The sequence below is a fragment of the Mustela lutreola genome, chromosome 12 (genome assembly GCF_030435805.1).
Source record: "Mustela lutreola isolate mMusLut2 chromosome 12, mMusLut2.pri, whole genome shotgun sequence".
NCBI lineage: Eukaryota > Metazoa > Chordata > Mammalia > Carnivora > Mustelidae > Mustela > Mustela lutreola.
In genome coordinates this window covers 71,453,567-71,466,046 of record NC_081301.1, presented here as the reverse complement: position 1 = coordinate 71,466,046, position 12,480 = coordinate 71,453,567, and the positions used below count along the sequence as shown (strand labels likewise).

At 41.9% G+C, this 12,480-nt stretch overlaps 1 protein-coding gene across 5 annotated transcripts in view; it reads left to right on the top strand.

The window, feature by feature from the left end:
• AOPEP (aminopeptidase O (putative)) overlaps nt 1–12,480 on the top strand; it is a 333,964-nt gene that overhangs the window by 301,854 nt on the left and 19,630 nt on the right. For all 5 annotated transcript variants that reach the window (XM_059141103.1, XM_059141101.1, XM_059141102.1 and 2 more), the window contains one exon: nt 10,121–10,237. In XM_059141103.1, coding sequence (XP_058997086.1) covers nt 10,121–10,237 — 117 coding nt within the window. The remainder of the gene's footprint in view (nt 1–10,120; nt 10,238–12,480) is intronic.

Sequence of the window (12,480 nt, the reverse complement as noted above, 5' to 3'; positions counted from 1 at the left end):
AGGAAGCAGGCTCCCCGCCGAGCAGAGAGCCCGATGCGGGACTCGATCCCAGGACCCTGAGATCATGACCTGAGCCGAAGGCAGCGGCTTAACCCACTGAGCCACCCAGGCGCCCCTGGAGCAAACTTTTTTTGAAAGTACGTGAAACTTGTTCCCTTTCTTTCTCCTGAAGTTCTTAAATCCACATCTTTTTCAATAATCCGAATTACTTTAAGTGTCAGAGTGACCCTTCCCAAGTTAATCCTTTGCTTTGTTCCTCATGAAACTTTCCAGAGTTAATCCTGGTTATAAATTGTCTCGAATTCTGGACTCGAATCCAGAAGTGTACAGAATTTGAGCGAAATGTGACTTGTGCTTTATATATATTCAGTTCTGTGAAATAATTCTCAGCCATTGGACAGTCAGTGGAACCACATTCTCGACGTGTATTTATTAAGTAAACACAACTTTATTGTTTTATTGCCAACAGTCACTCATGCAGCTTGACTCCTCACCCTTGTCTGCCCTACCCCCACCCTGCCTCCTTAGTTGTGGTTGACTATACATGTATTTAGGGGCATTTCTCCTTGTCAGCATTATGATAGAAACCACAACACATTTTAGACATGTGGCTAAAGTCATGCTTGGTTTGGATTTGGTAGAAAATATAGAAAGAATATTAGAAAGAATATTAGAAAAAAAAAGTCTAACCCAAAGATGTTCTTGTTGTTTTGACTATGCCCCTGTGAAGAAGAAAGGGTGGGAGCCAGGAGTGATGAAATGTTAGCATTCTAAGCCAGAGTAGACACCCAAGAATGAAATTTGTTTATAAATTATGTTTTGCATTTAAAAAACATGTTGAGTATGTGTGTCCATCTGTGCCTGAGTCCGTGTCCATGCCGAGGCCAGTGATTGACTTGGTTTCTCCTTCCTTCTGTTTCTGGTCTTTTTCTCACCTTACAGTTTTTTCAGTACCATTGTCTTAAAATGCTTTTGTGGCTTACTTTCTTTTTAGCAGGTAATTTCGATAATTTGAAAAATTTAATCTTGAATACCAAGTTTTAACAAGGAGACTCTAGAAACCAAAGGGCAAGTCTCTCTTAGAGGTACTATGAAGTTTTTGCACTTAAAGCCAGATGGGTTGTTACAGCTCCTGGTACAACCTGACTTAAAATTTTATTAGTTCTTTAAAGACATCACGGAGTCATCATTTCGTTAAATACAGTTGATTACAATTGCAGAGGCATTTCAGTTATTTTACCATTAGCTTTTAAAATAAGAACTCTCTACCACATCTGTTATTAGACAGAATGCTTATAAAACTTTTTAAATTGATGTATTTGAATGTGTATAGTTTTTGGATTTGTTTTAGTTTAGAAGTGAGAATCCCTTCTGGCTTGAATTTTCATTTGTAGCTATAAGTTTTCTTGTAATAGATTTAAACTTTTTTTTTTTTTTTTTTTTTTTTTTTTTTTTATTTGACAGAGAGAGTGAGATCACAAGTAGGCAGAGAGGCAGGCAGAGAGAGAGAGAGGAGGAAGCAGGCTCCCCGCTGAGCAGAGAGCCCGATGCGGGACTCGATCCCAGGACCCTGAGACCATGACCTGAGCCGAAGGCAGCGGCTTAACCCACTGAGCCACCCAGGTGCCCTCTTGTAATAGATTTAAATTGGCAAATCGTTGATTGCCAACTGTTCTTGCAGTCATTCTTACTGTATTACAACGCCTGCTGTATTGGACATTAGTTCCTTTGTTTGAATTTGATAAACACGTGAATGTCAGACCAGGGGTAGATGGCACAAGAAGTGGGCACTGTTGGGTTACAGTCTATAAGGAGTTACCTTAAACTTTTTCCAGAAGTTACAATGTAGTTTTGTTTGAACTCTATTCTTTGTTTCCACTTGAGAGGATCCTGTTTTTGTCCATAAGATACTGAAGAGTGTATTTTCAATAAGAGCTTCGTTTTTGTGTTTTTTCCCATTCACTAGTTGTTTAGAGGGAAAGTATATTTTTAGACTAAATGTTCCTAAGGGTTATATATTTGTGTTTATGAACACCTTTTGTGTATGTTCTGTAGCTCACTCTTTACCAGAGACATAAGGCTACATGAAATATATTCACCCAGATATTACAGAGGGGAATCTAAACTTGTTACAGTTATTGACTCAAGTGTTTAATTTGTAATAATCCGGCACAGACTGTGATTTTGATATTTGGGGGGTACTATAGGAAGTTAGAGAAAGAAAGGAAAATTCTGAATTTTAATGAAGTACAGTTTACTGGGTGTTTTTTTTTCCCCTCTTGGAAAAAACTGAAAATATTTGATAGTTCATTTATATTGTAAGTGACAACATAAAAATCCGAGGATGCAGCTGTTTGATGCAATGCTTTATATATAGGATTTATAGCAGTGTTTGAGTGTTGTATGCACAGAACTAATGTCTTCTATCTGATGGTGTTAGCATCTTTATGGAGAAGCATGGAAATCTGAACTTCGGAGGCCTGTGTTATTTTCAGGTATTGTTGTTCTAAGACTAGAGAGATGCTGACAGGTTTCTTGTGACACTGGTGCTAGAGACTCTGCCCGTACTAACAAGATCTCTTCACAGAAGCCCGCCCAGTTGCCAGGTGCTAGCTCAGCACTTCGTTAGAGCACGTGCTTTAATCATTTACACATTTCAGTGCTTAAATTAGATTGCAGTATTGAATTTCTTCATAAAGTAGATCTTCTCTTTATTAAGTAAATTATTGGGAAATGTTTTTGACATGATTTAAGAAAAATAGTTTACAGCTGAAGGCAGGAAAAAAGGAAAAGACCAGGCAGGTCATGCGCTCTACTATTGAGCCCTGGGTTGGTCGCGGTACTTCCAAAAGTGACACCACAGAGATTAAAACCAACACCGTCATTAGCAGAGAGGATTCTGATATAACTGACCGGCGCATCAATCATTCTCATGTTTTCACATTATATAAGGGTCACAATTTCATCTGCTAACTTAATTTCCCCAACTTTTGTAAAAGTATTAACCAAACTATATGCTGACACAAAGCCCATTATTTAAAGTGCATAAAATACAACCCTCTTGTCAGCTTTTATGGCCATGTGTACATTAATGGTTTATATCGTGATACATTTTGGAACATAAATCTTTGTGAACATCTCACGTTGGAAATTCCCAGAGTATTACCAGGGTACTTAGGATCTTCGTGTCTGTTTTGCTTACCCAGCAACCTGCCAGAACAATAGCCAAAGGGGCCAAAGGGGCACAATTCCTGATCTGAATTTTATGCTTCTCAAGAAAATCATTACTCATGAAGGAAAAAAAACCTATAAATTCCTAAGTGATCAGTCCATTCCCTCTGCCATGACAACAGTGGCATGCTCAAAGTCAGGCTTGTTTAAGACTTTCTAAAGAATTTGGCATGCTTACAGGTATCAGAGAGTACTTCTAACTTTTCTTGATTTGCAGGTTTTTTTTCTAACAGGAATCTTAGAATTAATAATATTGTCTATATTTCAGTGCTTAAATTAGATTGCAGTATTGAATTTCTTCATAAAGTAGATCTCTTTATTAAGTAAATTATTGGGAAATGTTTTTGACATGATTTAAAAAAATAGTATTGTCTATAATTCTGATGTATTAATAGACAATGTTAATTATTGTATTATAGACAACATTGTCTATAATTCTGATGTATTTATTTTGAATAAGAGTATATGTCTTAAAAAAACAAACAAACAAACAAAAACAAAGAGTATATGTCTTATGAGCTGGAATTCCTAACTTATAACTAGTAATATTTTCTAACTCAAAATTACAGTTGCATACTAGTTTATGGCCCCCTAAGGTCCAGCATGTGTATATGTTTATTGTGAAAACTGTCAACTGGTTTTATATGTCAGATTGTAGCCATGGTATGGAACCACAAAATGGAATACTATGCAGCTATTAAAAAGAATGAGGGGGAGCTATTTCTGTAGTATGGTAAGATGGCAAGAAATGTGTGCAAGGGGAGTTTACTATATATTTTTTTTTATTGTATTTAAAGACAACCATGTAGTTTTTTTTTTTTAATTTATTTATTTGACAGATCACAAGTGGACAGAGAGGCAGGCAGAGACAGAGAGAGGGGGAAGCAGGCTCCCTTCAGTGGGACACCTATATTTTTGTTTCCCAAAATGTTTTGCAGTTTTTTCCCCCTGTGAAATGAATTATATGAATATTTGCTTCTGCTTGAATTTTCCTACTAAAATTTGACTACAGACATAGTCCTTAAAGATGTTTGAAAAATCACAAAGGACTATGCTCGCTAAGTATGTCTGTTGATTGCTTTCTGTATTTTGAAGGAAATTATTTTCACTCTTAATTATTTTATTTGGTGACTTTCATTTGTTGGTAAATGGAGTTTGTGTCCCCAAAATATAAAAGACCTGGGACTTCTTTTCTTAAACTTGGCAGTTCTTTAAAGTGTATTAAGTTTTTGTGTTAGCATGTAGGGATTGATTGTTCTTTTGTAAGTTTTGCTTTTAGCTTGTTTTCAGTAGCAACTCAAACCAATTACTTTTTTCTCTATACAAATTACTGAGTTTAAACCAAGAATATTTTAGTTATATCATGATACCTTGGTTGACAACAGCTCTTAGGCATACACTTGTCTGTGTACATATTAAGTAATTTAATTTTTGCACTTAAAAACATTTATCATTAGGAAAATGACAGATGATGGAAGTTCATATTCTGACATCAACGTGAAGAACATAGTCCTGGTGTTTGGGGTCTGGAAGGTCTGCTTCACCAGGGCTCTGGGGTTGTAAGGAAGGAGAATTCCTATGTTTTGAGGAATATTTTAAATTCTATTGTAATTATATCCCATTTTCAAAAGTCATGATACAAAAATTTATATAACTTAGAGGTTTTTACTTATTTTGTTTTATTTTGGGTCAGAGCACCATCTGAAAAATTATCTGTTAAGGCTTGACGTTGTGTCCTGTAGTCCGTTCCTGTTGCCCATAAGGAGAAGAGTACACGAAGGGGTACTGTCTGTTCTCGCACTGTGGCCTGGGGGGCACCTGAGGCTGTATGGTGTGGTGTGTGTTTTCTGGGAAGAGCAGAAAGGAATTTATTCGACTTTAGGGAAATTCTCTAGAAAAGACTTTTTATATCTATGGGATTACCTTTTTAATCCAAAGGGCACAGAACTGCTGTCTCTCTTGTGCCTCTGCACCCGAAAGCCTGTGACTTTGAAAGGTCAGCTGCTTCAGTTCTGGTTTGGACCCCGCTCCTGTTGAATTTCAGCCAGCAAGTCTCCAGCATACAGGAGAATTTGAGATTTTTCTCCCTCCCCCATTTCTTCTGTTTTTGTTCAGTGTAAACAGTTCCTGCCGTAGTAACATAGACAAATATAGCAGAGAATGCTTTTCTGGAAGAAGAATGCTCCCTAAGCATTTTTTAACCATTTTTGGGAAGAATTGATCTTTCTGTGTATTTCAGACAGACTGAAGGAGGGAGGCTGTTGCTGTAAATTGAAGTGACATCATATGTATTGCCCCCATTGATCCGCTTTTAGTCTCCAGCCAGGATAAAAGGAAATGGCAGCAGGGAGGAAGCAGGCTTCATTTAGGCACCGATCCAGAGTGATAATGGGGTAATAATAGAACTCACGCCACCGTCAGTCGGTGGCTGCCTCAGTCCCAGGCTCATTCCCCGTCTGGGAGCCTCTCGGAGACTTCCTCTGTGTGCGGCTGCCATGGGCAGCCTGGGCCCCGAGGGGAGGCGCCCTCCTCCTGAAGTGCTGCAGGCAGCGGTGGCGTTGCTTCGAGTTGGTTCCTGCCTTTGGAAGGTCAGTGGTGGGACGTGTTGGTGACATTTTCTGATCCAGGCGCGAGCTGGCCTGTACTGCGTCCTGCTAATGGCAGACATGGTGGAGGGGCTCAAGTTGCGTGGGTGGTCCTCTGGGAGCCGGGAGTGAGTGATGCCCCTCTGACAGCGGTGAGGGGCTTCTGGAAGAGTCAGGGCTTGTTTGCTTTGTGCTGCTTGTAGACTAGGAGGGTGGGTTTGGAAAATTCATATTTTCTTTCCAAGAGCCTGTGTGGAAACTCTTTAAAAAACCGTTCAGAGTTGTGTGGCTTCCCTCAGCTCTTCAGTGGACTGGGAAAAATACCAGGTAGACTTCTTTCTTCTTTGTACGTTTCTGGGTAATTCATGACTCCAGAATCCTCCCTCTTCAAAGCAAGAGTGCAGACTTCTAAATCCTGAACAAATAGCATTTGTATTGACTGACCCCCTTTAGCATTTTACGTTTTTTATTTAAGTAAGTTTTACAGTGCCTTGAAGTTCTCTTTCACGCACACAGTACACACATGGCTTTGGCACCCCGCTGTCTTATTTTGTCTAAGTTTCTGAGGCAGATGAATTCATAAAATGCCATGTGGTTTCCCTATGGAAAATAATCATCACATCATGAAGTCCTTGTCTGTGCAAAGGAAGGGACCTTCTATTCCTGTCACTGTGAGACTGCGGCGCAAGCACATCAGACCCTCAGGAAGAAAGGCATGTTCTCGTATACTGTTCGGAGGAGCTGCTTTCTCAGGAGATAACATTCTGAGACGCGCACTTTATTTTTTTTAATCACCCCATAGTGTGATGGAAGCTCTCAGTACTGCTGCATTAAAGTACAGTTGGCCTAGAAGTCATGTGAAATTTAATTTGATTCCTACGTGGGTGGGGGTGGACTGACCCACGCATTTCCCGTCACCGTGGTGCCAGCTGCTGGCGCGGGGGTGGGGGGTGCCCGGGACCGCATTTTGAGCACGTTCGCTGGTGTCCGCTCACTCCCTGCTGCTGTGCGAACGCTTTGGTGTATTACATAGTACTTTTTCATTGTAGGGTGGCTTTACAGGGAGTAAATGTTTATTTTATGAAGAGAAATGTACTGTATTAAAGGGAGCTGCTTACCACATTTTTGCTTTCATATCTTCTTTTTTCGGGGTCTGTAAAAAAAATACGTAATGTTTACTTATTTGTGAATGAAAGATACTGAATCAGTTTTATTGTCTGTGTACTAAAATAGCCTTTGATCGCTGATTTTCTCTACTTTCCTCATTGTTTTGAAACTGCATTTTTCCTGGTAAATTGGAAGAGTCGCAGTTGGAAGCCAGATGGCTACAGGTTGTTTACTAAGAGAGAAGCATTTCTGCAAGCCTGCTCTGAAGCATAGGACTAGCAGAACTCCCGGCATTCCTTCCAGAGAAAGGGTCTCAGGCCTCTGTGTGGGTCCTTGTTGCCTTCTGCCTGCCCTGAACAGGCGGCACAGGCCGACCCTCCAGCAGCGCTGCCAGGGTCAGGGGGCTCTCTGGCGGGGCGTGCGGCCTGCTGTCTGCCTCTCCTCTTAGAGTAAATGAAACGTGTTCAAGAGCCCTAAGGGTTTGACCCCCTGCCATCTATCTCCGCTGTCCCTCTTCAGGCAGGTGGCTTGGCTTTAAATATTTTTCCATCATGAAAAATTTGAGGAGGACAAAGGTCTTCAGTGATCCTTTGGTTTTGTTTCTCTGTGAGGATGTGTGACCTTTCTGCTCAGAAGAAAACTTTAGGATATAAAAGTATGAATCCAGACATCTTGATTGGTTCACAAGCTAGTAATTCTTTGGTTTTAAGCTGGAGTTGTGTTTGTTGGTTAAACCCATTTGGGGTAAGTTAAGGACCAGGTGAATCAGCTTACTCAAGGGCTTCTTCCCTCCTTCGGTCTCTCTAGTTTAAAGCAAGTCCTAAACTTGAGTTGTAACAATAGGCTTCTTTGTAAGTGCATACACGTAATAGGGAGATGCTTTCCTTCCTGCTCCTTCCCTATAACTCCGCAGGTTGGCAGGGCCGGTTCCTGCTGGGTTTAGTTAGCCAGTAGGGCCTGCGCCACCAGCTGATGGGGGCTCTGTGCTCTGTCGGGTGGGCCCTTACCCAGAGGCCAGCTTCCTGCATCTAGAGTGGCCTCGATGTCAAGCTCTTACTCCTGGGGCTGGCTAGCTCCAGAAGTGCTGGGCAGCAGTTTTGAGAGTGCCCGTCAGGGCGTCACAGTGTAGGGCTGGATGGGCCTCTGACTCCTCTGGGCAGCCCCTGCAGAGGCAGAAGCCAGGCCACCACCTGCTGGGGGCAACTGGGACACACTTTATAAAGGGCCCTGGTGAGGTGTGAGAGACCGTGATGGGGGAGAAAGGCTGGCTCTGTGAAGAGGGCTCAAGTGCAGGAGGACAGTTGGGGAGTGACCTAAGGGCACCTGAGGGGTGTATTAAGGCTGGGGCTGAAGGATGAGCCTCCACCAGAGAAAGGCCCGTCTTGGAATGTAAGAAAGATCTGGAGAGGGAGGCCGCAGGATGCTGTGGGTGGGAAGGAGGGCTGAGGGAGCATGGGCTGCAGGCAGGGCCTGAGGAGATTGCTCGTGGTGTGGATGGTGAGGAGGTTCCCTAGGGGCTCCCTAGAGCCCTGGATTTGGGCTGTTTTATAAAACAGCAAATTTTTGAAAATATAAAAGCCTCATGTGTCGGAAACTATAAAAAATGAAAAACTGGCATTTTTGTTACTGGTTGTTACATAGTAATTTGATATCTTCAAACATTTTAAAGGCACATGACTTACATTGGAAAGAAAATGAAGTGTTAGCTGTTCTTTGAGTCCTCCTGGGTCAGTGCTGGTTGTAACCCTCTAGTTCTGCTGAAGACACCTTGTTTCAGCCCTGTTAACCTGAGAGAGGATCCACAGCATTGAGTCTAAGGGGAATGAAGTGATGTTATAAAATAAAAATGCCCAGGAACCAAGTGATGTATATCCATGTTTTTCTCTAGGAAAGCAGTTTTATTAGCACTTAGAAGGGCACTGTGAGAAAGCACAAGAAATGCTTTCACTGTGAAGGTGCCTGGGGAATATGGTGTATGCTCTCTACTCCGCTTTCCTCCGTGCGTGTTGGGCAGTGTCTGTGTGTGTGTGTTTGGAAATGGGGGTGGGGCAGAGTCCACACTTGGGGGCCTAAAGGTAGAGAAGGTAGCAAGAGAAGCCAGTGATTCTCAAGTTTTCTTTTGAAGTGACAACGTGGGGATTAAAGTCCAGGTGGTGGTGTGAATGTTCTGTTGATGGAGGATTGACTTCTGGACCTATAAAATCGAGTTAGCGGATGGGGCCTATCTGGTCATAAGCAGGGAGGGAGAAAAAGCTAAATGTAGATAATAATGGAATTCAAAGTCATAATTTTAAAACCCTGACTTCAGAATAAATATTTTTCAGTTTCTACAGTTCCCACAAAATGTATCTTAAATTTGTTTTTTCCTCCACCAAATAAACATTTAAGCTTATTTGAGCACTGCCCAGTGGTCGGGGCTGATCCAGTTCAGTAGTGAATAGACATTTTAAGTTCTTGGATTTCACAAATACTGTTGGCACATAAATCTTCATTGTTTTTTATGTCCTATGAAAACGTCTTCCTCTCTTTGCCTTTAAGTGATAAACACCATTTTTTGACTGTATGAAAACTCAGGAGTAAGAAGAGTGATCTTGTGCATTGTGTGTGTGAAGATTATATATACACACATGTATAAAATCACCTGTACAATCATTTTAAATTTTTTAATGGAATAGTAAACTTTAAATTTTTATAATGAAGGGATTGTGAGAACTGGTTCTTGTTTCATCATGTGCTGTTTATTTCTTGCTGTACATTTGCAAGGCTTAGGTGGTACAGGAAATCTGAAAACTGTTTCTTCTTCTCTATGTATTCGCTTAAGATCAGATGGCTTCTTGAATCTTTATCTGCGTGAAATGATATTTTCTGGCATTTACATGCCATAAAGAAAGAACTCTAATGAACCATGATAATGTTTTATTAAGTTCAGTACAGTTTTTATCATTTCACAGCACATATGTATATTCAGTCATCATGTTGCACACCTTAAAAAAAACACATTGTACAACCTAAAAATAAAAAGATAAACATTGGATCTTTTGATCTGCTTTAAATATAGAACTGACATGAAAAGCCATGGAGAATGGGGCTTAATCAGGCCCCAGAGTGCAGTGTCTTTGGGGATATGGTGTAAGCTCTGAGATTTTACCAAGGTCAAGTCTCTAGTCTTTTCACAGACTTTTTGCTTTTGCCCTCAGCTCCTCCCAGACCAGCTCATCTTGCTTCTGGAGCATCTCTTGGAGCAAAAGACTCTGACCGCCCGAACTCTGCACAGCCTCGAGAAGACGTACCACCTCCCCCAACAGGATGCAGAGGTAACCAGGATGGCCCTTGGGGTGTAGACGGTGGCCCCCGCTGTTGGTGACCAGTGAGGGTCCCATTGCCTTCCGGGCCGTTGAAACTGCTGTTTCCCCTTAGCGGTGTCTGTGCTGTGTGCTGCTGAGTGCGGAGCAGGTACTTACTTCAGTGAGCAGAGTGTGAACTGCTCCCTGGTTGTGCTCACTCTGGGCGGGGGCCTCTGATCCTGGCTGTCACTAGGCTCTCTTGAGGTCCTGAGATTTTTCCCGTTTACTCCTTAAATCATGAAGTCAGACATAAGTCTCTTAAAGGAACGAGCAGACAGGGTGGAGTGTTTTTGAATTACAGACTCAGGCGGGTCGTTCTGTGCATGGTCACGCCATCCTGCTGCACATTAAGGAAACTCGGCTCAGACGTGCCAGAACTTCCTGGTTGCATTCAGTTAGGACAGGAAAGGAGCCATGTGTAAAGGAAATGAGAACTAAATCTAACAGCCATGGTTTGAAAAGCAAAACTGGATGCTTGTGGGAAAGCAATATGATGTGGTTCGTAGTATCTTTTAGCTTATTGTGAAGAATGTGGTGTGAATCCCAAGATGAATTCCAGGAGTTTTTATATACATAAAATAGTAAATATTTATTGTATTAAGTCATCTGAGGTAAAAAATAAGCACATGGTCACAGCATGAAAAACTCTTTTATGTAAAACTCCTAAAATTGCAAGCAAGTTTGGTTTGTGTTCGGTTGAAGTGACTGAACATTTGAGACCCATCCAGGGCCCAGTGGAAGCCTGTTGGGGACACGTGGCTCTTGAGTGTGTGATCCGTGGCTGTTGTGAGATATGCCACGAGTGTAAAAGGCATCATGGATATTGAAGACCTGGTGTACAAAACAAATTATTTCATAATTTCTACCTATGGATTACAATTTTGAAATATTTCGTGTATATTGGGTTAACCATGAAAACTTACACGGCCACTAAAATGGAGTAAATCAGGAAAAGCTCACTGTGACATTGTTAAATTAAAAGGTAAGATGGACGTTGTTACCCATTTTAAAGCCCCATAAATTCAGGAGTTAATGGAAAAACTTCAGAGAAGACACATGTGGCTTTTTACCCACCTGAGCTTAGATCAAACAGTTTACTGTTGCTCTTTATTTCAACTCTTATATTTTTGTTTATGGGAGTTTCCAAATGCCAGCCTGTTATTTTTAATTAGTGTGTAAAAGACATTTTATTTATAGGCATGAGGTTATGTTTTAATCAGAGCTGAATTCTTCTGAAATGCCAGGCCCCCGTGACCGGTAGCGGACAGGCGAGGGCAGGCAGATCAGAGCAGGCGCCGGCACCTGTCACTCTGTGCCTGGAAGCTGCGAGGCTCAAGACCCTGTTTTACCGCCTTGTTGTTCCTTTTAAATAAAACTCTTCTAAAGAATACACAGCACTCCGAGCTGCGGGCTGACTTGGCCTGCTTTATCTGGAGTTTGTTGACCCCTGCTCTGGGGCCTGCTGGGTTGAAGTCGGGGGTGGACTGGGGGCCAGATTGAAGAGAGCCTTGAGGCTGTGGCATGCAGTTGGGATTTTTTTCTAACAGTGAGCTTCCGCCCGGCCCCCTTCCTAGGTTCTCTGAGGTCCTGGCATGGAGTTAGTTACACTGACAGCTCGTCTCACTGTGAAGTTTCCTTGAAATGTCACTCAGAACCAGAAAAGCAACAAGATTTTGGCCAAGCAGGCTGTTTTCTAGAAACTTTATTAGTTAAGTGTGATTTCTTGTGACGTTGATTAGTAGGAATTTAGTTGAATAACCATCTGCCTTTATTTTAAGTGACAGTACATTGCATGGGTGAAAGAATTATTATTTGATGGGAAGGTCTTGAGGATTCTGACTTTATTCTCGGTGCTTTTCCTTGACCTCGATAAGTAAGGATCGTCCCTTTCAGTCATTATCAGAGCTTTGAAATATGTCGTAAATAAGCAGTCTTTGGAAAGCTGGCTGAATTTACTGGAGTGTGGCAGGCTGTGTCTGGAGCACGCCTGTGGGAAAGGGCTCTGGAGTGACTTTCCTGGCAAAGAGCAGTGTGAGTTACGGCCCTGCTGCTCTTTGTTCAGGGTGCTGGGACTTGGGACCAAGACTTCAGCCTCAGAGACAACAGGGCTCTCCAGCACAGAGCAGGGAGTGGTCGTTTCCCTGTGTCTCCAAGGTGTACGGAAAGGCTGTCCTTACTGTCCTGGAATGGGCCACCGCGTTGCCACAGCTCAC